At 40.4% G+C, this 27395-nt stretch overlaps 1 protein-coding gene across 1 annotated transcript; it reads right to left on the bottom strand.

The window, feature by feature from the left end:
* Positions 1–140: 140 nt before the first annotated feature.
* On the bottom strand, positions 141–23856 carry zmp:0000001267 (b(0,+)-type amino acid transporter 1). The gene is made up of 6 exons (XM_051646250.1): positions 22850–23856; positions 16349–16482; positions 14942–15071; positions 14676–14800; positions 1284–1371; positions 141–974 (listed from the first exon to the last, which is right to left on the bottom strand). Exons 1-6 carry the CDS (start codon positions 23561–23563, stop codon positions 744–746), a joined length of 1422 nt encoding a protein of 473 aa, XP_051502210.1. The 5' UTR covers positions 23564–23856; the 3' UTR covers positions 141–743.
* Positions 23857–27395: the final 3539 nt, after the last annotated feature.

Here is a 27395-nt window from a genome sequence, read left to right as displayed (position 1 = left end):
GTTCCACCGCCATGGGTGGCGCCTAGGGGTGGGCTACAGGGGCTTGAGCCCCGAATGTTTAAAGTAAAGCCACAAACCTTTTTATCATCTTGTAGATATGTCAAAAGTAGTTGCATTTTGGTATGAAGTTTATACTAAAATATGCCCATGCCCCTGATATAAAGTGCATGAACACAAACTGTGGGTGTATTGTATGTTAATGAAGTACCGCAAAGCGCAATTTGCTATTTTCCTGCGAAATAGGTCATTGCGCTAAGATGTTTCAGAACCACGTCTTAAATTCCTACATTTTGCACTTTGGAGTTTCCACCAGTAGGTTGTAGTAAAGTTCATGTCCAAACTCTGAAAATATAGTGGAACATCAAATTATGTCCATGACAATCACTGTTGTATCCATTTTATGAAACAAAAATGTATGAGATTTGTGTTAAAATATCTATAGTTAAAATCTTTTTCAATTTTTATTATTATGTTTATTTTTACAATTATATTTATTATCTAATTTATACTGATAATTGTCACTATCACATTTTCAAGAGCCATATCATTTTAAGGATAGAATTGAAATGTTGATTGATTCAAATGTTTTTGTTTCTCCTTTACACAGTGCTGCAAATCAAACATATATTGCATTTAGAGTTGTGGATGCCTTTAACTCCTCTCCATGTCAAAAATATAGCAAGGCTTGCTGGGTTGAGTAAAAGTTGAAAAGCAATAGACTTGACACTACTGTTCCCTCAGCATCACAGGTTTTTGTCTGTGGGTGCCACCTCCAGTACGAGTTGGAGGAAGACTGTGAGTTTATCCAGTATCCCTGGGAACAGCTTGAAGTGAATGAAGGGGATGTAAATCAGCATTCCACTCAGGATGAAGAGTGTCACATAGAGGTACTCAATCTGAGGGTCATCAATGATGGGTGCCAGCACCAGAAACACAGCGGCCATCAACACCAGGATGGGGATGATGATGGGCACCTAGGAAGGGTAAATGGAAAGACGTTGCATGAATGGTAACTCATTTGTCATACTGTCTACTTCTTGAAAAGAAGCATGATGTTAGCTAGAAATAGCAACTAAAATAGACAACTAAAAACCTTTAGGTAAAACTTTACATGATGAAAGAACTTTGCTCCAATGGACATTTTTTAGTTTTGTTTGAGCTTGTTTTGTTAATCAGTTGTCACCATTGTCGCTGCTGGTTTTAAACATAGTGGCAGATATTAGCTGAATGTAAAATGAACATTTGAGCAGTGTCAGTGAGATTTAGGCCTGTGATGGTCTCACCGTTATTGCCCGAGGAAGTTCAGGTTTCTTGATTTTTAAATACAGAAGGCCTGAAAATGTGACCCCATAGAAGAACCAGGCAGTGAAGCTAAAACACACATGGAATAATGTTAGAAAAACAAAGCATATTCAGTTATTAGTTCTGTACACAAGGTCTTAGTCCTAAAAGTGCAAAACTTAAGTTCCATGAGTTAGTTTGTGGTATTGGTACAGTGCTTGCAAGGCAGCATTGTGTTGATAGCCCTCTAACATTCTAGTTAGGGGTTTGTTCTTAGTCCTCAGTACGAAACTTCTGCAATTATTTCAAACCAAACGACTTAATATACAGACTCCTTTCAAAATTTGTTTTGTCAGTGGCAGTCCAGACTCGCATGGTGCACGAGACAAGATCAGACATGAGATGCTCCCCACATCATTCCACTCCACAACTCAAAACACAAAACATTAGAGTTGGGGTGATCGAGTTTGTCACAAGTCCAGTTTTAATGGACTTGGACTTGTCACAAACTTGGATGCATTTTTACTCGGACTTGTCTCAGACTCGAGCCTTTGGGACTCTGGATTTTTTCCGAGTCCAGCCGAGTCCATGACATTTGTGATGCAATGAAAAAACAAAAAAACAAAAAACAAAACAGAAATGAATGAACACATCTCTGTTTGTCTGCATGCAGCTGTATTAGCCCCTGACCTCATAAATGTAGCCAGAGTCATTTTGTTTAAGCAAACACACGCACACACACATATGTACGTGCACAGGCACACTCATCAGTCAACCAATACACTTGAATGTTACTACAGAGACTACTGTATAACATTGACTAACGAGGTGGCTGGCGTGACGAAAACATAAAGATGGGTATGTATTCAATGTCATAGAAACTAAACAAGGCAGTTTCACACGACACAGGACATGACAACTGTTAAAACTGCATGTGGTGTTTGTGCTCGCATTGCAGTTTCATCGTGGTTAAAAACTTAAAATCAAGAACTTCATTGAGTCAAATCACCCACATCATGTCTTTCACAGTTTACTAAAAACAGCATATCGAAATAAAAATTCATAAAAAATTTATTAATATTGGTTATTAAGTCTTTTTAGGCATAATGTATCTACACATGTAGGCTTCTGTAGTCTCTTGTGGTCCACGCAGTGTTGTCAGCTTGAACTGGTCCATAAGTCAAGTCATTTTTATTTGTATAGCGCCTTTCAAAACACACATAGTTTCAAAGCAGCTTTACAGAATATCATGCATTAGCAGAAAATGAAACCGTAATATACATAAAGTCTTAGAGTCATCATTGTGTAGTTTGATTAAATATGATTATGAGGTGTGTATAAAAATAAGTAATTAAATAATAATTCTATTTAGAAACCCAGTGAGCAAGCCGAAGGCGACTGTGGCAAGGAACACAAAACTCCACAAGATGTTGGTTAATGGAGAAAGAAACCTTGGGAGAAACCAGGTGTCACAGATCCACCTGACCTTCCTGCCACAAACACTCAACCTTCCCGCTCCCCCGAATGCTGATCACCCGCACCTGTCTCCAATCACCGTGTCAATCAGCTCCTCTATATAACATTCCACTCTCCCTTCAGTCTTTGTCTGGTATCAAAGCAGTATACAGTTCCCTATCTGTCACTCACTCGACATTGTGTCGATGTAGTGACACTAGGGGTCAATCTTGGGAGCCCCAAACACCTCTGATTTTGAAAAAAGGCCAATGGGAATTGGCGAGTGGAATTTGCGTGCCACTCCCCCAAACATACAGGTATAAAAGGAGCTGGCTCGCAACCACTCATTCAGATTTTCTCTTCGGAGCCGAGCGGTTGCGTTCAGTGCACTGAATTCAGTCCCTCCAATATTCACCTCAAACTGCTGGATCTACGGTGCATTTCAGCGGCTTCTCCCTCTCTGCACCCGTGAGCCAGTCTCATCCCGTATATTGTCAGGTATGAGCAGGTGAGTTCCGGGAAAGCTGGCCGGGAGTACTGCTTGCACATAGCACCTTTCCCCTCCCCTGAGGTGAAGACGTGCGCTTTTGACTCCCAGTCGTGTTCACAAGTTGTGATCCCTGGATGACTTTCCTCCTTAGCCCTGTGGTAGATGAGTTTGCGGAGAAACTCGCTGCTGGCCCAGTATATGTGCTAATGAAGCCCTGTACTGGGGTAGGTGCTCCATATGCACTGGTTCCCCATAGGTGACCCCATGTGATATATCTTCTGCTAAATCATTTCCCTGTCGGTAAACTGCGTCTTCCTTGGGCAGAGGTTCCTCTGCCCCCGGTCACCATGTTTGTAGAGCTCCTGCCCCCTTGGGTAGGACCTACCATGGGACTTCTCCACATGACATACTTCCGCTAAGACTTGGTAAGACCATGTGATGTATTTTCCACTCTAAATGGACCTTGTCTCGGCTCCTCAGCACAAAACCTGAATGAGTGGTTGCGAGCCAGCTCCTTTTATACTCCTTTTATAATTCCCATTAGCCTTTTTCAAAATCAGAGGTGTTTGGGGCTTCCAAGAGTGACCCCTAGTGTCACTACATCGACAAAATGTCTCGTTCCCTCCATCAGGGAATGGAGGTTACGAAATTAACCAGGATGACTCTTACCTTCTACTTACCTGACTCTTCAGACACCATTCCAGTGTGCTCCCTCGACGATTCCTCTCCAGCGCTTTTCCGTAGTTTGTTCCTAGTCTCCTCTCCTGCGTCTCCTTCCCTTGGTGTTATCCTTCAACCCAACTAATACTCCTACCTGCAAATACAATAACCTCCATCAAGTACTTTTGTCTGTTCCAGAACCAATCTGCTCATTCACCACTCACCTGCCATTTGCTGTCTGTGTTTGTGTTTGTTCAACAAATACCTGCTTTTGGGTTCACCACCATCTTGGAGTCTGGGTTACTGTAACAGGATACCAGACCAACAAGAATCATGAACCCAGCAGGTCCGGATCCCATCCAGGAGCTGGTTGACACACTCCGTCGAGCTCTAACCACCTAATCTAACCCCACTGCCCCGCCGATCTCGAACCACACTTCTGCAATTTCTTCACCGGTCTATTCTGCTAGTCCCTTGGTCAATCCAGCGCCTTACTCCGGATCGGCGGAGAACTGTGGCTGCTTTTTGCTTCAGTATTTTCTCGCCCTAGAAATGCAGCTGCATCTGTTCCCCACAGAGTGGTCTAAGGTGGCGTATATCATCAACTTGGGAGCAAAACAGTCCTGTTACTCAAACTTTTGAGAGCTTCACTCAACACTTCAGAGAGGTTTTTGGACACCCTGTGGGTGATACTTCCGCTGGTGAACAACTCTGTAATCTTCATCAATGTAAAGTCTCTGTCCAAGATTACGCTCTCAAGTTCCGCACCCTAGCAGCCTCCAGTGGATGGAATGAGACTGCTCTACACACCACTTACCATCAGGGGCTCGACCCAATGCTGCGGCTGCATCTTTCTTCATTTGATGACACCATGGGGCTCGAGCGCTACATCCAACTTTCCATCCGAGTCGCCAACCGAATGAAGCCCTGCCTCAATGAAGTGCCTGCCTTGCAGTCTCCGCCTGTTCCTGCACAATCACCCTCAGCGGTTGACCCAGCGGTTGTGCCTGTACTGTGGTGGTAAGGGACACGTCATCTCAGCATGTCCCATTCATCCTCTGCGCCCACTTGTGAGTCATGTTACTTACTGTAAAATTTGTTCCTCTCCCTTGTCTACCAGTGTGCCGCTTACTGCTCCCAACATTTCCCTTACAGTACTCGCACTCCTCGACTCTGGGTCAGCCGGCAACTTCATCTCAGATGCGCTTTGTCACCAACTCCAGCTCCATCCACGGCCATGTCAGCCCAACCTAAAGATCCACTCCATTATTGGCAATGCCATCGGCAGAGGTGTGATTCGTCATTGTGTGGGTCCCATGACGCTCCAAGTCGGGTCGGAGAAGCCACGAACCATCACCCTCCTCCACCGCTGACATCGTGTTGGAAGGCCCATGGCTCAAACTGTATTCCCCCATCATTTCCTGGTCTTCCGGCAACATCTTGAAGTGGGGCTCCCAATGCTTTCCTACCTGTTTCCCCAATCTTCCCATTCCCATGCCCTCGACTATCGCCAAGAAATCACCTCCTCTCTGTCTCAACTCCACCTCCATCGAGAGTCCTATCCGCTCCACCTGTAACCAAGGCTACATCCGACCTTCCACATTCCCTGCTGCTTCGAGCTTTTTCTTTGTGGTGAAGAAGGACGGAGGTCCCAGCCCTGTATTGATTACCGCTTCCTCAACAAGATAACGGTAAAGTTCCGATATCCGACGTCCCAGCTACCTTGGAACTGTTGAGAGGAGCTACCATCTTCACCAAGCTGGACCTCATTCGAATCTGGAGGGGAGATGAATGGAAGACCACCTTTGTAACTCCAACCGGCCACTACGAGTACCGAGTGATGCCATATGGCCTGGTCAATGCCCCCTCCGTGTTCCAGGGCTTCATGAATGAGGTGTTCCGTGAGTACCTCCATCGATTCGTCCTCGTTTACATCGACGACATTCTGGTGTACTCTCGGAACGAGACCGACCATCGTCAACACATCGCGCTAGTGTTGGAAAAGCTGAGGGAATACCATCTGTACCTCAAGGCTGAGAAATGTTCCTTTCATCAGTCGTCCCTCCAGTTCCTAGGTTACAACATCAGCCCTGAGGGTATCCAGATGGACGAGGGGAAGGTAGAGGCTGTGAGATCCTGGCCCACTCCTACTACCATCAAGGAACTCCAGCGCTTCTTGGGTTTCACCAACTTCTATCGTCGCTTTATTAGGAATTACAGCTCCCGCACAGCCCCCTTAACATTTCTTCTCTGATCCAAGCCTAAATCTCTGACCTGGAACTCCGAGGCTTTCTACGCCTTCCAACATCTGAAGGAGGCCTTCACCACAGCTCCACTTCTCATCCACCCCGATCCTAGTAAGCCTTTTGTGGTTGAAGTAGATGCCTCCACTAACGGCGTAGGAGCCATGCTTTCTCAGTAGCAGGGGAAACCGTCTAAGCTCCATCCATGTGCCGCCTTCTCTCGAAAACTCTCCCCGGTGGAGCAAAATTATGACATTGGAAACCGGGAGCTCCTGGCTCCATGTTGGCCCTGGAAGAGTGGTGGCATTGGCTAGAGGGGGCCCAGCACCCCTTCCAGGTACTAACAGACCACAAGAACTTCAAGTACCTTCGGGAGGCTCGTCGTCTAAATCCTCGCTAAGCACATTGGGCCCCCTTCTTCACACGCTTCAGTTTCACCATCTCCTATTGTCCGGGGAACAAGAACATCAAGGCGGATGCCCTTTCCTGATTTTACGCACCAGAGGAAAGCCCTGAGAAGTTGGACACCATCCTTCCTCCTCACATAATTGTAAGCCCTATCCAATTGTCCCTGGACGTTAGAATCTCTGATGCCACTGCCACTGAACCTGCTCTGCCAGGCTGTCCTGCCAATAGAACCTTTGTACCCTCCTCTCAATGTTTATCACTCATTGACTCTGTCCACTCCTCCTTGGGCACTGGCCACCCTGGGACCAATAGGACCCTCTCACTTATCCAGGACCGGTTCTGGTGGCCGCGCATGGAAAAAGATGTCAGAATGTTTGTCCAGGGATGCCCGGAATGTGCCATGTCCCGAACTCCTCGACATCTACCAACTGGCAAGCTTCTTCTGCTACCCATCCCATGCTGACCCTGGTCACACCTTGGGGTCAATTTTATCACAGATCTGCCATCCTCTGAGGGATTCACCTGTGTTTTGGTGGTCGTTGACCGCTTCTCCAAAGCCTGCGAGTTGATACTCCTCAAGGGTCTTCCCACTGCCCTTGAAACCGCTGAAGCCCTCTTCAACCATGTGTTCTGAAACTATGGGTTTCCCGAAGATATAATCTCAGACAGAGGTCCCCAGTTCATTTCCAGAGTCTGGAGAGCTTTCTTTTCCATCATGGGAGTGACCATCAGCCTCTCTTCCAGGTATCATCCTCAGAGCAATGGGAAGAGTGAGAGGAAAATTCAGGAGATCAGTTTCCTTCGAACCTTCTGTCATTGCCGCCAGAACCGTTTGAGTCGTTTTCTGTCCTGGGCCTAGTATGCACAGAATTACTTACATCAACCCTCCACCAACTTAACACCCTTCCAGTGCATACTCGGCTACCAACCTCCTCTTTTCCCCTGGTCCGGAGAGCCATCTGATGTCCCAGCAGTCAACCATTGGTTTAGAGAGAGCAAGAGGGTCTGGGACTTACCCCACCATCACCTGCAGAGGACTGTGCACAACAAGAAGATCCTTGCCGATGCCCGGAGATCGTCAACCCCTAGTTACCAACCCGGGCAGAAGGTTTGGCTCTCCACTAAGGACATCTGGCTGCACCTACCATGCAAAAAGCTAAGTCCCTTTTACATTGGTCCCTTCACTATCACTAAACAAATGAATCCAGTCACCTACCAACTCCAACTTCCCCCCGAATACCACATTCACCCTATTTTCCACATCTCCCTCCTGAAACCTCACTATCCGTCTCTCTCTCCTCACCCCTCAGAACCTGATCCAGCTGACAACCCCCCCCCCCCCCCCAAGCCGCTAATCCTGGAAGACAGACCCGTCTATGTAGTTCATGACATTCTGGACTCCCAACGCCACAGGGTTCACCTCGAGTACCTCGTAGACTGGGAGGGCTATGGTCCCGAAGAAAGATTGGGTCCAAGGTTCAGGCAATGGCATAATAGCTTGATGATACATCAAGCAGAACTGCCCTGCTTTGTTCGGTTTCCCACAAATTAACTAGAAAATCATGTCCGTGACGACATGGCCCTTATATTATCAGTGGGTTTGGATGTAGTATTTGCAGTCAAATTGTGAGACATAACTTCTCAGCAAGTGCTAATTACTACTGTGTTGACTCATTTGTATGTACTGCATTTTCCCAAATCAGTCGGCAGATAGAGAAAAAAGATTCAGAAAGAAATCTCAGTATAGACTATTATTTCTTTAGATAGGGATAATAAAACTAAATTAAATTGAATTGACAAATTAAAAATGAAGTAGAAATAAAAACTAAATGAAAATTCGAAACATAATAACCTTGGTTGTAATGACTAACACAGCTTTCTCTTTCTTTAGTCTATGTTTGAGTGGAGGGGAAAAGCAACAAATAATTGAAATGTCAACAGAACACAATAAGAAGTGTGTTGAAGGACAGTTTTGTCTTCATATACCTAAAGCATATGCTTTCATTCTGAAACCACTTTGAAGTTTGTTCAGCAGGATACTAATCATAAAATGTATATATGACATGCAACAGAGGTGTTTTTGTTTTAATTCAGATTCATGAACAGATTCATTCAGACTCGGACTTGACTCTGACTCGGCCTGTTATGGTCTCGGTCTGGAGTCCGACTCGGCCCGTTTTGGACTCAGACTCAACTCGGACTCGATTGTTTAAAGACTCGGACTTGACTCGGACTCAACTAAGGTGGACTCGAACCCAACACTACATAAAAAAAATTATTAAAGAAAATAGCAAAAAAAAAAAAAAAAAGCACTAATTTACCCTCCTTTTTTGGGACTAGAGAGTAGATTAGGATAGCTATGGAGGTGGAGGGATGCCAAAAGGACCGTCGCCAGGGAGAGGTAAGCGGCGGCTTATATATATTATGGCTAATTAATTGATTAGATGGGCAGGTTCCTCCCGAACCTTCGTTTATTAGCTTCATTAGCTAAAATAAATAAATTTAAAAAATAGCTAATTAGATTGAAACAACAAAAGGAAGAACATTTTATTATAATATAACTTTCAAATAACTGGCCTATTATTTAATTCTACTATAAATCTCTTTTTATAGTATTTTGCACAAAAACAATGACAATCTCAATTAGAGTGACATTAAACAAATAGAATGGCAGCATTAAATTGAAAAAATAAATTCGGCTTTGTTCTCTCTCCCTCTCCAGGTGAGTTGCACGTTTGCTTTTTATTCTTGCACCTGAACCCAACAGTACCAAATATTAATCTGTATGTATTATTAGGTTGAAGTGCGTTGATGTAGTGAGCTTAGTGTAAAAGAGCTTTTCTCACTGAAGGTAAATTATATATTTGGGCTTTAGTGGGGTGGTTTATAAAGGGTTCCAATTTTATGTTTTAAGTGTATTCATAATAAATTTGACATTGCATGTGCGGACATTGCTGTTCCTTCATACCTTTTTCTTTACATCTGTTCCTGTTTCATCATAGTTGCTCATTTGTTTTTCCAAACTTGTTGCACTACATTTGTCTTGTTTCTGCATTGTACAGTGCAAGACATTAAATAAAGATGGTGAAAAAAATACCTCATTATAAATAACATAAGTGTGTACTGTATGTTGTCTGAGAAATTAAAACCCAACAGATGTACACTATATGGCCAAACATATGTGGACACCCCCTTCTAATTAATGAATTTGGTTACTCCATTAAATCCAGTAAAGAAAAATCTTAATGTTTCTTTATGTAATGGCTTGGGTTTTGTGTGCTTTCAAATTTGTGGCAACTGTTTGGGGATAGCCCTTTTCTGTTCCAGTATGACAATGCCCCTGTGAACAAAGTGAGGTCCATAAAGAAATGGTTTACTGTGTCTGGCGTGGAAGAAATTGACTGGCCTGCACAAAGCCCAGACCTGAACCCCACTGATCAGTTTTGGGGTGAACTGGAACAGCAACTGTAAGTCAGGCCCCATCGACCAACATCAGTTCCTGACCTTACTGATAGCCTTGTGTCTGAATGAGAGCAAAGCCCTGCAGCCATGTTACTACATACAGTATAGTGAAAAGCCTTCCCAAAAGAGTGGAAGCTGTTATTACAGCAAAGGGGTAAATTGATGCCTAAGGTTTTGAAATCAAATGTTCATCATGCACATATGGTGTCTACAAACTTTTGGCCATATAGTGTATATGGGATGGCCCCTTTAAGAGTGGCGCTCGCATTTCCTGGCATGCCAGCTTACCACGTAAGCACGCAACTAAATAAGCATAGGTGAGACGCTTCGTTCTCCCTCTATATTCTGTGCACAGAGTCTGTGTTTCTGCTATTGTTTAGGTATGTTTTTTTAGGAGATATATTCTGCATTGGTGTAATGTTGTTTACAAATGTTATGAACAATAGTTTGTAGTTTGTAGATTCGTGCTCATTATTACAGATGGCTTGTATTGAGTTAACGCGGATGCTCTTGCTTTGGGTGGTTTAGGCTGAATCAGGTGGCATGCATGCGGTGCCCTGGGGGTAATGAGTTAGGTATCAGTGCGGATTAAAAGGTAATTTCTCTCTCTCTTCAACATGATTTGTCAAAGTTAAACATATGGGGTTCTTTGTCCATTGTTATTTTGCAGAATCCGCCAGTTTCTGCTGTGCTGTACTTATCTTGTGGCGTTGGATTTGTTTTCCCGGTGCGCTGAATTGCTCTGCTCCATGCTGCTTGCACTGAAAGCGCTACAAGACCCTATCATTTTCCACATTACGCCGCTACTCAGCGGCAGGTTTTGTTTTCTTACTTTTGTTGTGTTTTGGCCATTTTTGCTTGTGAACTTCTTTTCATTTAATTTTGTTGACTAACAAATTTTTTCTAGATACAGCTAATTTTCTTTTGCTTCCATCTTGCCCTGTTTATTTTTGGTACAGACCAATATATAGTGTTTTGTACATGATTTGTTTTTGTTTTGATTCTTATTTTAATTGTTTTGAAGGGTAATTCTTGGTATTGTGTGTCACTTTTGGAGTTTTGATTTGATCTGTGGGTTGCTGTTGTGATTTGATTGTTTGGGTTGCATTTAACTGATGTACGATATCCATTTATTGGGTTGAATTGTGTAAAATCCTGTCCTTTTGTCATTTCAGTGTATGTGAACAGGGTCATTGTTAACTTATTAGGGCCCAAGCACTGAAAGTGCAGAGGCCCTATTGTTCTTCTAAGGATTATTAGGGCCCAAGCACTGAAAGTGTGGAGGCCCTATTGTTCTTCTAAGGATTATAATTCTTATTAGGGCCCAAGCACTGAAAGGGCTCTGTAGCACCCCCTTTAAAATGGGCATGTAAAATGGCCTCTGAAGCACCCCCATTTTCACTTACAGTCACCAAAATGGGTACATATACAGTTCTCATCAAGCCGGATAACTTTCATAATTATAGACATTAGGTCCATCCAACAGGAAGTCGGACATTCTGGGTTTTTTGAGTATTGCAGTCTCTGAACTTTTAAATACAACTCCTAGGTCAACTCATGAGACTGTCACCACATTTAGACAACATTATGCCAAGACACTGAAGATGCTAAATTGCGAACAGATGTTTATATATAAATGCCATCAAGGCATTAAATTAATAGTGAAAAATGGGAAACAGGAAGTGTCTTATATCTTCCTTGCGCAATGCGTGATTTAGATCAAAATTGAGATGTATGTTTAGACTTGGGGGCTAATCACATGGATGTGACTATTTTGGGTCATGGTAATAGCGCCACCACCTGGCAGCAGGAAGTGTGGCTCTTACAACAGACTTTAAAATAGTCCTCTTTTATTTATCCAAATTACTTCAAAATTGTTTAGAATAATGTCAAATGCCAAATGCATGTGTCCACCTCGCATTGTGCTTGGGCCTGTCATCGTTGCTTGCAGCTATATTTGTTTCTTTTTTTTTTGTATATTGTTTCATTTCTTATTTTGCTTATTGCGTAATATTGCTTCTTTTTTTAAAAAAAAAAAGGAAAGTTATTCAACATTGAACTGATTTGCAGACTGTCCACTTTATAGAACCTAAGGTTCTAGGATACTTGTTACGAAAGTGTTTTTATTCCAATATTTATGATATTCTTTTTTTTTTTTTTTTTTTTTTTTTATGTGCTAGTTCATGTCTCTGCTTGTCATTACTTCATTCAATTGAAAGCTTGCCATTGGGGAACTGATATTATTTTGTATTGATATTGCTTTTCATAGGTATAAAACCACCATTGACTGTGGGCCACGACTACATATACTGTACATACAAAAAATATTTTATAATGAATGCTTGCTAAATAAGAGCGATCTCTAACGAGTTCAGCTCAGGTGCATTCAATAAGACAGAAAATCAGATCCTGATCGGGTTTTGTGATAATAAAGTGGAAAATTGTGCTATAAAAGTAACTTAACTTACACTTACATTTACAACAGCACATATAATCCACATTAAGTAGAACTGAAGCTGGAGCTGGCACATCCAAAGATGCTAAACTAACGCTGAAACTTCTACCTTATCTCTAGAAGTTTTTGGCTAGTTATTCATTTGACATTCGGTTTCTCCTACCTGCGCTCTCTGGTACTGACCAGAGGCAGAGCTATGGGACAGGCAAGGCAAGCAATTGGCTTGGAGGGGTCCCCATGGGCGAAAATTACAGTAGTTCACAACAACGACACTTGAAACCAATGATTGGCAATGCTTAGTAGACTAGAATGAAGGGCCCCCAGAGTCCCTAGAATCGCCTCTGGCGCCAATATCATTAGCACAATTAGGTTAAAGAATATATGACTATATCATACAGGCATAAAACATTGAACTCAAACAATCAAAGCATGCTGTAGCTGGAGAATTATGCCTAAAAATGCTCTAATGGGCTTTCATTGACTAGCGCTTATAAGGGACCATCTGAAAGTTCCACCCACAGCACCAAAATGTTGGAGGTGTCAAGGTTTTCATTAATTAATGAATTCAATTAAACTCCTCCCTAGGAGGGCACCCAGGAGGCATCCTTACCAGATGCCCGAACCACCTCAACTGGATCCCTATCTGTTAGGGTAAGCCCAACCACCCTGCAAAGAAATCTCATTTCGGCCGCTTGTATCTGCGACCTCATTGTTTCGGTCACTACCCAAAGCTCATGACCATAGGTGAGGGCAGGAACATAGATTGACTAGTAAATTGAGAGCTTCACCCACAGACTCAGCTCCCTCTTCACCAGCACGGTCCGGTACAACAACCGCATTACTGCCACCGCTGCACTAATCCACCTATCAATCTCATGCTCGAGTTTACTCTCACTCGTGAACAAGACCCCGAGATCCTTGAACTCCTCCATTTGAGGAAGTAGCTCACTCCCTACCCAGAGCGGACAATCCATCCTTTTCCGACAGAGAACCATGGCCTCGGATTTGGAGGTGCTGACCCTCATCCCAACCGTTTCACACTCAGCTGCAAACCACCCCAGTGCACGCTGTAGGTCACAGCCTGATGATGCCATCAGAACAGCATCATCTGCAAAAAGCAGAGATGAAACCCTGAGGCCCCCAAACTGGACACACTCCAATCCTCGGCTGCGCCTTGAAATCCTGTCCATGAATATCACAAACAGGATAGGTGACAAGGGACAGCCTTGGCAGAGTCCAACACCCACTTGGAACAAGCTTGTCTTACTACCGAGAATGCGGACACAGCTCTTGCACTGGTTATACAGATACACGATGGCATGCATTAGCGGCCCCAGGACCTCATTCTCCCTTAGTATCTCCCACAAGACACCCCAGGGGACGCAGTTATAAGCCTTCTACAAGTCCACAAAACACATGTAGACTGGGTGAGCAAACTCCCAAGCCCCCTCTAGGATCCTCGCTAAGGTAAAGAGCTGATCCACTATTCCACGACCGGGACAGAAACCACATTGCTCCTCCTCTAGCTGAGGTTCGACAATTGGTTGGAGTCTTCTTTCCAGCACCCTAAATTAAACTTTACCCCGCTAAATATTATTATGCAGTCATAATGCATTGATGTTTTGTTTAAATATAATTTGTTTGGTCTATGTATTATGATGTGGGGTCACTGAACTCTCAGTGGGATGGAAAATGAGAATACCACTCTTACCATTCTACCACTCCAATTTGGGGGGGGGGGGTTCAGGCCTATTGACACGGGCCCTGCACCCCCATCCCCCCACCCCACTAGAACCGCCCCTGTCGACTGAGCTTAACTTGTACTGAATCCAGAACATTCCTTTAAGGCCTATTTCAGCAAAAAATAACTTGTTCTAAAATAACAATTTAAACTGAATCAGAATCTGGACACGTAATTGCTTTACTTAAGACTTTAAAGAGCCTCGAAAAAGATTTTATTTTCAACCTCTATGATTTTTTTAAATACGTAGAGTGAGATGTTTTTGGAGCACAGTTTGAATAATGTTTGAGTTCTGAAAGTCACAGTATGTTTTCATTATACTGTATAATGAGCTCTTATCTTTAAACATAAGGAAAATGTGATTTCTCATGATATGACCCCTTTAATGAAAAGATGTAGAACTAGATGTCAGATAATGTATAGTAAATGTCAGAAAAATTTTGTCAGATAATGTCATAAAAAAAAGCTGCTAAATTGTACCTGAAGAAGTTGACTATGCCCTGGAAGTCTCCGGGAATGAGCACAATGAGAGAAATGACTGTGGTGAAAATGAGGGCTGGAGATGGAGTGAGCCGGTGCATGTGAGCCATGGCCAGAATATCTGGCTGAAAAACAAGGAACACTTAAGGATTGTTCTTGTGGCCGGATATAGGAATGCATCACAGTGTAATGATAGTAAGAGTGCCCCACTGTTACTGTTATGTCTCCAATACTATTTCCAGCTGTTACCAATACAATTGTCTTACCATGTGTCCCTCTCTCGCCGCTACATAGCACACTCGTCCTCCACTGAAGAAAGATCCATTTAGAGATCCGAAAGCTGAGAGTGCTGCAGCCACAGACATTATCCAGCCCCATCCTCCTAAAACTTTATTCCTTCCACATAAAAACAAAAAAGTACTTTAAATGACCAAAGTTTAGCAATGAATCTCTATGTAGCACAAGGTTTTTGAACTTATCTGATAGCCAATTGGCTCGCATGGTGTAAGCTGATTGGTCCTATGACATGTAATCGGGTTGCCAATCAAGTTGAATCTCTTTCTTTGTCTAACATTTAAATTGTTCTGTTTTCCAGATAAGCAACATGCTGCAAGAGTTTTTCTCTAAAAATGCTATTCATTCAGGTGGTTGCACAGTAAGGTCTGTTTTTGGTCATGACACATAGAAGTGCTTCTTTAACAATGTAAGCCTTAGTCAAATCTGGCCTGGCACAAATTGCTAATTTAGGTAATTTGTTAAATAAATACACATATCACTAGGCTGAATAACTAGTTAAATAAGCTCTGGTCTTTTCTGGTCGTGAGGTCATTAGCCATTTAAGCCATTTGGCCAAACAGGCCCAGGCACACATAGAAATTTAGTTAATCAGCCTTACACCATTTGTCCAGTGGCCAAGGCACACCTAGCTAGCATACACTCTGTGCACATGGCTCTTCGGAGCAGCAGCGGTACATATGTTTTGGTGATAGATCTGCTTGGTTGGGGGGTCGTGTTTTGCATTATGCCTTTTGTGCAGCTTTCCTTCTTTGGTTGTTTGTATGTCTAATTATCCAGCAGCATATAATACATGCTCGATTCAGCATGTCTCGCGTTTTGTCTAATTTTGACTAACTCTGAATGTCTGTGTATGTTTAAGCAGTAGCAAGTCTCCATACTTGCTCTGCAGCAGCAGCAGCAGCAGCATAGCAGATCTAGTCCACCAAGACCAATATCCTATCAATTCATCATACCCACATTAACGTGCTAAATTTTTCAGAGAGATGACTGAACTGTATTTTTTGCAACATACAGTATTTAACTAGTTTCAGTATTTCAGCATCACACATTTCTACTATCAAAAACATTTTTTTTTTATATATTGCCTTATGAGGGACACTTCACCTTGCTATCTGTCTCAAATGGAGGGCATTTACACTTTGTTATCCAATATTTACACAAAGTTATCCAATGAGTAAAAAAGCATAGAATGACCAATTGTGAATGCCGCCTATTTTAACATGACCATATTTTATCTGGGTTGGCCTGAAGGCTTGGGTTCATAACACAGTTATTTGCAGAAGTCAAAAGTGTAAATATATATATACAGATACAGTATATCCCAGATTACTATAATTCACTTTAGTGGTTATATTGTGTAGATCTCAGTACCTTACCCCCAAGTAACAGCTACAGCACTGGATGATATCATCTCTGTGGGCGTCATGACAACCAGATAACTTACATTGACTAGTAGGTACAGAATTGTTACCATGGGAATAGCGATCATCAGGGCCCTTGGCAGGTTCACCTTAAAGACAAAATCACTTCATAAATTAGATAGTTGTGGAGATAAACTATAAAATCTTGCAATTCTTTAACATATTAGCATTTATCGCCTTCATCAAATGAATTGACTTTATTACCTCACACTCTCTCTCAGTTTGTCAACACTCTACGTTATCAAAACATCATAACTTTGCAGAAAACATTATCCTCATCTCACCTCTGGACTTTTCACCTCCTGACATAGTTTAAGTTGTACCATCCAGCATATGACCACAGGCATTGATTCAATGCTATTCCAATAGGACTGATTTAGTTTTAGTTTTGTGCCTGCAAAGGCAGTCTCCACATTGCTGAGGCTTCCATAGTTTCTCTGTGCAAGTGTTACTATCCCTCCAATCACCATCAGACCTACCAGTTTGGCCACAATAAAGACAACCTGAATAGCCATAGTAAATCGTACATTTAGGATGTTAGCAGTGGCAACCACTAAGATGCACGCTGCAGCAATACACTTTACCACCAGCATAGGTGGCGCAGAGCCTGGGTAAAATGGTGCCACGTCATACTCGGCCAAGCTCAGGGAAATAGCTGTAATCCCAGATGGCTTCACCACAACATGGTTATCAAAGACACTGATATAGATTCTGTGATGATGGTGCCTGTAACGATTCAAGGAATGCATGGGCAAGGAGGAAGCTGGGACTGGCTTAAAAAACACGTAGACATTTATTTCTTAAACATAACATAAAACAACTTCACATGCTGCTTCCCCACAGACACGCCAAACACACACACAACTCTGTGTGTCTCTCTTGTCTGCCGCTGTCTCCTCTCCTTAAATACTCCCACCACCCCTCACTGGAACGCAAGACGCCGCTCGACCCTCCCTGCTCATTCTTTATTATTATTTTTTCTTTACATTTTAGAATAATAGTGAAGTCATCAAAACTATGGAATAACAGAAATGGAAATATGGGAATTATGTTGTGACTAAAATCCAAAATAAATCAAAACTGTGTTATATTTTAGCATCTTCAGAGTGGCCACACTTTGCCTAGATTTTGCAGACATGTACTCTTGGCATTTTCTCAACCAACTTCTTGAGGTATCACCCTGGGATGATTTTTAAACAGTATTGAAGGAGTTCCCATCTATATTGGGCACTTAGTGGCTGCTTTTCTTAATTATTCGGTCCAAGTCATCCATTTCAAAAACTATTTTAGTTTTGTAATGAAATAAATGAATATGTTGGCACAATTATATTTTTGTCTACAAAGCTAATTTCAAACATTTAAGCATACGCCTTCAGATCAAAAGATTTTTAAGATCATGAGAGACATTTCAGGCAAGTGACCCCAAACCTTTGAACGGTAGTGTACCCCCATCGCCAATCTCTGCATATGAGAAAGCAGCACACATGCATATTAAAAAAACATACTGCCCAGATGACCAAACTTGCCCCAGAATTCCCAATGTAAATCAGTACAAACTGCAGAGACATAAAAATTCCTGAGCCAATCATAATGCCCGCAACCAGAGATGCAGCACTGGTGAGCCCCAGCTTGCGTCTCAGGTTCAACTTTTCATTTTCTGTGCTTTCATGGTGCTGAAACGTAGAGAAAAATGTAGTGTCTCAGATCTTTGGTTCTGAAGAGGATGAAATGAACTAGGCAAAATGTTTTAAGTTCAAAGTACCCTTGCAGCAAAAGGTCTCATGACTGAGATTTATGGCTTCACAATATCTTGAATTTTCAGAGCCCTGTTATCTTGCAGGTATATCTGTGTGGTCTGATAAATAGCACTGTGTAACCTTTGTAATCTGTGGTACCATAAACATTTCCCTTTTCAAAGCAGGTTGTACACTTAACAAGACAACACACTGAAAACCCTAATAAGTTGACTCTACTCAACTGACTGAGTAAACTTGTTCCCTCAATAAAATTAACTAATGGCATCTCCAAAATTTGTGTAATTAAGTTCACTTAACTTGGTGTTCATATAGAATGAACTTAACTATTTAAGTTAAGGTAACTAGAAGCAAGTAGACTTAACTCAGATCTGCTATTTAATTGTTGTTGTTTCAACTTTAATTGAATGGACTCAAATTTAGGTCATACAATAACACAGCTTTAATTATTAAGATAACTTACAAGTCAATCGTTAAATAAACACAGTATTTCTCCACAGAAATGCATAGATACCTGTACTTCAGTTGCACATGCACAAGGAGAATTGAAATTGTGTTAACAGGTACCAATCTGACCAAAGGGGACACAGATCACCCTAATGGTGACATCACACGAAACAACTATTTGCAACAAAACATCATAAATATTACTACAAAAGAGCTAAAACCTCTAAGAAGTCTCAAAAACAACTATTTAAATGCCCTCATATGTTCCCTTTGATCAATAAAGCATAATTAAATAATTCAGGCACAAGGAATTGTGGGTATTCCACATAGCCTCAATTTAGTACTTAATAGTTTTAGTTATTAACACTTAAAATCTTAAGTTTATGGATTTTTAAGAAAAATAATTTCAAGGAACATAAACATTTCTGTTTTGAACCCAAAACTTGACATTTTAAGTCATATTTAATTAAGACAACTTGAGTTTTTTTTTTTCTCTTCACATATCCCAGCTAAGCTGGGGTCAGAGTGCAGGGTCACGATACAGCACCCCTGGAGCAGACAGGGTCAAGGGCCTTGCTCAAGGGCCCAACAGTGGCATCTTGGTGGTGCTGGGGCTTGAACCCCTGACCTTCTGATCAATAACCCAGAACCTTAACTGCTGAGCCACCACTACTGGATTTTTCCAGTAATTACAACATTACAGTTTACAGTGCACATACAGAATAATTCTGATGCAGGACAGTTGTGTTTAACTTAGGGTGACCAGATTTTTAAAGCCTCAAACCAGGACATTTGTGTGTGTGTGTGTGTGTGTTTGAGGGGGATGCATCATCGTTTTTTTTAATATATATAATATAAAATAGCATTTTATTTTTATTTAGTACTGCCATGAAGATGCTATATTTGACATAACAAATACTCACATTCCGTATATGCCACACAAGACAAAACAGTAACTGAATTTACACAAATGATCCCATTCAAAAGTTTACGTTCACTTGGTTCTTAATATGGTGTGACTTTATGATATTGACATCCAGCTTTTGACACTTAGGACAATTAATGGACTCATTCACAACTATTACAAAAGGTGCAAACATACATTAATGCTCAAGAAGGCAATACAAGAACCAAAGGAATGCAAATTTTTTAACAGGATGATTTGTGTCTATTAGAGTAAATTTTGTGTAATGTAGCTTTTAAGGGCAGAACTACATAAAAATAAATATGATCTTTTATCTCTTATATTTGTATACATTCTAAAAGGGGTGTGAAAACTTATAAAACAAAAAGTGTATGCAAACTTCTGCACTCAAATTTGTATATAGTTTGTGAAACGATTGAACCACATTTGAGTTTTTTTGATGTACAGATTCTATGTAGCCTGTTCTATCCATATGATGTCAACTTGCATGTGTAATTATGAAATGGTTTGTCATGTCAGGTACTCATTTTAACACAAAATTCACAACATTGTAACCTAAAATTCTAAATCCCCACATCACAACATTTAAGTGCTTGTACTATGTAAAAAGTGCAGTGTAGCAGTCTGAATGTGACATTGTCTGATTTACCTCCGTGCTCGTGGGGAAATAAACATTCACAGTGACAGCAAAACATCGCTTACATTTTCACGTGTCGCAGAAAGAAATGGATTGGATTCTTTTAACTCATTGTTTTTATTCGGCCTTTTCTAAATTGCTCTGACTGATAGGACGACAAAGAACGCAAGCACAAAGCGCATGATGTCATTGCCATGGTTAAACCAATCATGTACTTCAAATAACATTGTGTGATTTTATTGATTTTACAAGCCGTATTCTTGGCTACCTTTGATTAGAATACTCACGTGACTGAGAAATCTGCATAGGCGATAGAGAAATTTTAGGAGAAGGGAAATATGGGACAGAACACGATTTTATCAGAATAAGTCGGGACACTAGGAAAAAGTTCTTAAATACGGGAATGTCCCAGGAAAAATGGGACGTCTGGCCACCCTAGTTTAACTACAGTATGTAACGGGTAAGGATGGGCAAGGAGGAGGCGGGAACCGGCATAACGCACACACACACAGCGGCCGCGTGTGTCTCTCTCTCTCGATCTGGCATCCCCGGCTCCTCTTTATCACTCTCCCACTGATTGGGCTTGATCCATAGTTACGGCCCAGCCACGCCCTCCTCCTCGTCACAAACTACTATGAACCAAGTAACACTTCTGTGTAATCATTACTGCAAGATTGTGCCACACATACTAGATTTAGTGTTTTAAGAATGATCTGTCTTTTCTAATAGCAGAGTAATGTGTGAATTAAAAAAACAAAAAACAAGAATAGCATTAATTTGTTTCAATCTACCTCATCCCTAAAGTCCCAAAGCATGTCACTTTTGTGCTAGTCTGATCAACAACAGTTACTTTAACATACAAAACCTGCTAACGTGCTGTAAAATTGTCTTTCTTAACCTTTCCGGTAAAGGTACATCTGCTATTTACACAAGCAATAACGTTCTGTCTTTTATAGGTATAACACCAGATTGCTATTCAGAACTGAATTGTCTCATTTATGTAAAATACTTTTTCATGTCAGAGCATTTTAACCTTGTGCATGCTCAAACCAGTAATGTCACAGTTTTGTTCACACATTGCATACATTTCTGGCAGTGTTATAACAACTCCACAGGTAATAACACACAACAACAGGTAACATATAAACTGGATCTGTACAGTGATGGTCGTGTTTGACACTCTCCATCTATACTCTGTCCCCATGTCTCTCACATTGTGAGATCATGTCCTTCTTTCTATTCATCGCTCAAGTTGTACTGTAAATCTAAGGGACATCTGGCTTGAAAATTATTAATTATTAAATTATTTTTCAGTTGCTACACCCATGCTCTGGAACAGTCTAACTATTTACATCAGGTCCTGTCCCTCCATGGCCTCCTTTATGTCCAGCCTAAATACTCATTTTAATTCCATCACTATTAATACTGTCTGAGGTTGAAGAGTATTTTCAAAGTCATGCTATTTTTCCCCGTTTTATTAGAATTATGATGTTTGATTGTTCTTTCTCTTTTCTTGTCTTCATTTTCTCTATATCTGTTTTGTTTTGTTGAACTGTACAACACTTTTTGGCTCAACTGCTGTTCTATATAAATAAATGTGCTATATAAATAAGCTTTGTCATGATGACCTCTAAAAATAACTAAGGATAGTAGGCCTATACAGTATGTCCCCTTTATGAGCATAATATTTTTGACCTGACATATTAAAGCCATTTAACAGAAATCCAGATATTTGCATAATATTGGTGGTTAATATCCTCTAACTCCATCCCCCATCCCCAGTTAATTAAAATAATTGCTGCCTCATGCTCCACTACATAACGAAATTATATACATTCCTACATATGTATTCCACCCAGAATATTAAAACTTCTTCTTTTTTTTTTAGTTTTTTTTTTTTTTAATATACTATCTTTTAATATCTTCTGTTATTTTAAACCATAATCCAACCACATACCCCAATATGGCCTCTCCAAACAGCTGTATCCATTTGATTAGGTCTTTACTCTCTTAAAGGTGCACTCACTATTTTCCTCATTAAACAAGGTGTACCCCTTAAGAAATTAATAGCACTTTTGAAACATATGTATAAAATCATGACCACCCGCATGAGATGAAGACTCATATCAGTAACCTTATAAAAGCCATTTAAATATACATGAAGAGGGTCCCCTCATGGAGGCTGCCATGTTGAGATCACATGACCAGCCGAATACTACTTAATCTTAATCGCAGTAATCGCCCTGATATTGGACACTTCTACTCATGGATTAAATTAATTATGGCTGACTGTGAATAGTGAATTTCTTAAACAGCATTTCTAATTGAATAATTGATGCTGCATCCACTCCACTAGGTGTCATTGTAAGTGTAAGATGGCATGCATAAAATTTTGTTTTAAAAGAAATAAAAAAAACACTGAGTGCACATTTATTGATGATTTGTATAATTTCTGCATCACTATCGGCACCACACGAAATTGCAAAAATAATGAGTTTTCAAACAGGTTTTCCAAACAACCCCCACCCCATCCCCCTACCCCCCCACCCCCAAGAGTCTCTGCATATTAAGCTGAAATAATAAAAAGTATTTTATCGAAAAATGTATCGAAAAAGTTATATCCTGAAACTTCTGCATCCTTTCCCCAATGTTATACATACATTTTGTTACTTTAAGTGAATGATGACAATTACCTCAGGATGTTTAATCTCTTCAGTTACAGAGTTCAGGTTGTTCCAACCATCATAGGACCACAAACACTGGTAAAATGCTGTTCCAATAGCACTGACACTCAGTTTGGTCCCGTCCATGGAGTTTTGGAGACTGTTGGAGGTGTTCCCTTGAATGAGTAGCACAACACCCCCAGTCATGATCACTACCAGTGCCAGCATCTTAACAACTGTGAAGAACACCATGACTGCCATGGAGGAGCGCACATTCAAACAATTCACAACTGCCAACAGCAGAATCCCTGTGGCTGCTAAACACTTAATCACTCCATCTGGTGGCAGGCAATCATCATAGAAAGGCGCAAGGGCATTTTGAGCAAAGCTGAGTGCCACTCCTGCCATACTGGTTGGCCTTACCACAACAACTGAGGTGAAAGCAAATATAAAGGCCATAAGGTTGCCTGAAGTACGTAAGATGTAGATATACTCTCCTCCAGACTCACGGATCACAGTTCCCAGTTCAGCATAGCACAAGGAAGCTAACATGGCCAACACTCCACTAGCAGCCCATATTAATAGACTTGCACCTGGACTCCCAATGTAAAGTAGCACATACTGAGGAGACATGAAAATTCCAGATCCAATCATAACCCCTGCAATGAGGGACACTCCACCCAGGAGCCCTACTTCAGTCTTCAGTTTCAGCTTCTCAGGTGCTCTGTCCATTTCAGTTGCCATAGTGGAGTAGCGTTGGTTTGTTTAGATTGTTTTTTTTTGTTTTTTTCTGACAAATTACAAATGGACAGGACACTGAAATGTAGAGCAAGGTAACACCCTTTACAATTGAACCAGTTAATAATTAACAGCTTGATATCAAGTTGAGTGCAAAATTGCACTAGAGCAGCTCTGGAAGTAACAGCCATGGCCAATCTTTTTCACTTTTGTTAAGCTCCTGAGCAATACACATTATATTAACGAATTGCTATTCTCTTGAGATCTTCTGCATTACTTATCAACTTCAGCTAAATATACATCACTCCAACTTGTAAATCATCTCTTTAAATGGTGGCTTACAATATAACTTTTAATTTGCAACAAGTTGACATGGCTGGTTTAATATAATGAGATCAGTTAGTGAGCAGTGCAAGAAGAAGGTAGTTCTGCATGTTGTCCAAAGTGTATCTCTCTCTTGCTCAGGCTCACCGTAATTAAAGGGCAGTATTAAAGTAGTGTGGTACATGAAGTCTATGCAAAAAGGCTGGAACTACCCAAATATACACCAACCATTGCCTGAGGGTCACAGCAGTTTAACACCTCACTGTTGCAGGTCTCTAATTGAGAGCAATTATAGTTAAATATATAAATACAATCTAATTTGATCCATTTAAAAGGTTTACTTGCCATTATCAATATCATATAAGTTGCCCTAACTTACTCTTGATCCCATTATAGTCACTACAAAAGAGAACTAGGGATATAGACAAACCACTAATCCTACAGAATTCCCACAGGCATGGACGAAATATCAGGTAATTTTTAAATTGTGATTTCCAGGCTGGGTTAGGGTTCTTAGTGCAAAATAGTCTATTCTTCAAAGACAACTGAGTCATTTAAGTGACAAATAACACAACAGAACTACTACATGCTATTTACATGTTACCACAGTACTAAAAACTAAATACTTATCTAAATAATCACAGTTACAATAGTTTACAGTTGTAAATGTTTCAAATCACATACAAGTACTCTATAACCCACCCTACTGTCTCATTGTTAAAGAATGAAAAAGTCGATATGGGAAACAAAACATTTTTATTCAGTTTATAGCAACCACTGAGCCAATGCTTTTGTCATACCATGTCATACAATACATACGATGTCTTATCACCTACTCTTGTCTTTTCATTCTTGAACTATTTTTATGTCTGGCTTGTCAGGACCAAGTTGTTTAATAGCCATTATGTCTTGAATTTGCAGTAGAAACGATACATTGTTACACACACGTTCATTGGTAATGCTTGCCATGTTTGCAATATGCATTTATACTATAGTTAGCTTGGACTTAGCACAACGTTTAGCAGCAAGCGGGGCAGACTAATTTCTACTCCAATGGCTCTTCATTAGGAACATTGCAGTTCCATATCTGACCACAGATTTCCATTGGAAAAAATGTGTCTCTGTGGAGTTCTTGAGGGCAGCAGATTCTCTTTCCCACATGGCCATAGCTATCATACAAAGTGTAACAGAAGTTTGAACATATGGGCACGTGTGTGCTCCAGTTTCCAGGTGACATGTCCATAGAGGGGCGCCAAAAGCAAGTTGTAAAGCGAGTTGTTTGTAGTTGTAAATGATGTAAGACAGTGAAGAGGAATGCCTATTTTATCAACTCTATGCCCAAACCCAAACCGCAACCCTAAACCTAACCATCAGTGGGGTAACATGCAACCACCGAATCATGCTTATTTATTATGCGAACGCAATTACTGCCTAGTTTTCACACAGAGCCAGAATCCCATTCTCTGTGGCTGCTGACAAAACTATCACGGTCACATCACAGGAAAAGGTAAACACATTTTAATGGATGCACAAATATCTGTTTGCAAAAGGTGCTTGTCAGTAACTCGACCCAGAATAGGGTCGATGTCAGAGTACTGGAATATTCTGTAGCAACATGTTGACTTCCCATGTGATAATGAAACAAGAGGGGCATGTGATGTCATTAGTTCAATCCATTATGTTAGTTAGTTTCATTTTGTTCAAGACTTGTTGCAGTCGTGAATGATTTTAACAAATCATTTGAATCAATGATTGAATTATTCATTAATAACTCATAAAATACACTCATTTGTCAAAACCTACCAGCATAAAGATGTAGAGGAAGATGGTAAGATACCCCCCTCCCTGGAGAAAGATGCCCCACTATGGTAAACTTGTCCCGGCTGTCATCTGATGTTTACAAAATGTATGAAATTCAACTGATTTTACATAATTTTCATCCTCATTAAAAAGAAAAATCTTTTGAAAGCTATCATTAATGTAAAATACTAAGTCAAATCAAGTAGAATCCCAATCAAGGAGATGCTGTACATCTGAAAGGTAACCTTGTTCTATTAATTATGTATAGGCCTAAAAATATATACTGTACATAAATAGACATCTATAATGTATTTTTAAATGAAGAGATGTCATAATCGTTGAATCTTTCTGCTCAACTAGCCTATAGGTTCCGATGAATAATGTTACATTATTCATCAGTTACATTTAGCTCTGTGCTACATTGTAATGTCTTAACTAAGCAAATTAATGCTACTTGTATCAATGCAGCAGGTAGGCCTGTTAACGTATTCAAATATTAGTCTTATGAAATCTCATAAAATCTGAAATTCGGTCAAAATTCTATTATTTAGGAATGATTCATAATTATTTTCCAAAATAAGCTGAAGGACAATTTGCCCTTTATAGGAATTTTGACCAAAATAGACCAGGATTTATATTGTCTGGCTTCAAAATCTTTACAGAACATTTAACTTAGGAAGAATGAGGAGGTCTTTTGCAATATAGCCTGTTATGAAGCAATGTGAAATACTGGAGTGAACTACTCACCCATTGTTTGAAATCAGACATCTGTTGTCTATCTATCTTAGTTCCACATGCAGTGACAGGTACACAAACACACTTTTTGTCATTAAAACTGAATGAATCTAGTCTATACAATTCGGCAGGAAATCAAATTTGACCCTATTTATTTTCTTAATGCATGTTACTGATTTATTGTGAACGGTTCATCCATGCATATGTTTTTTTTTATATAAAAAAATTGGACCTTGTAATCTTTAATCAAAATATAATAACTTGTTATTCGAAAGATAATACTGACTGTTATCAGCTGAAGCCAATAATCCAAAATTTTTAGTCAGTTTTAATCCTGCCCTTTCAAGAACCCATCATGTACACAAACCTAGCATCGGTCGAAGCAGCAAATGCAGAGATGGTGAAGAGGTGTATTTTTGGATGTTTCTCTCACAAAACCCTGTTCCATACCCCACTGGCTTGAATTCTTAAAATTTGAAGAAGGAGGTTATATTTGAGACATTTCCTACCTGAATGCTTCCGGAGATGATTACTTTGAATGAAACGTGAATCGGATGCAGAGAAAGTGGCTGGAGTTTGTTCAATTAAAGTTTGGAGTTTTATTTTTTCATACAAAAATATGAATAAAATATTTTTGGGAGGTATCTTGAGATACAGCACAAGTAAGTATTATCTATTATTTTTATTAAGCATATTGTGATTCAAAACTTTGAAATATTGTGATCTTTTGACTCTTGCTATTTACTTCCAACTGGCAATAAAAAAAAAAAAAGTACAAACCCAACATGTCCCACCCCAACTTCCTCTTTCAGTTGGAGATACGTCAAAACACAAATTAGAACTGAGTTCATCAAGGCACTTCATTGCAACTTCAAGCAGTTTATAGCTACACTTTGGGGTTTGTGTTACTTTCCATTTAATTGCCTTTTGCATTTGATCCCTCTCCTTATGTAAATTAGATTTTTGAATGATCAAATTT

The sequence above is a fragment of the Myxocyprinus asiaticus genome, chromosome 20, assembly GCF_019703515.2.
Source record: "Myxocyprinus asiaticus isolate MX2 ecotype Aquarium Trade chromosome 20, UBuf_Myxa_2, whole genome shotgun sequence".
In the NCBI taxonomy this organism is placed as follows: Eukaryota; Metazoa; Chordata; class Actinopteri; order Cypriniformes; family Catostomidae; genus Myxocyprinus; species Myxocyprinus asiaticus.
This window is presented reverse-complemented; position numbering and strand designations above follow the sequence as displayed.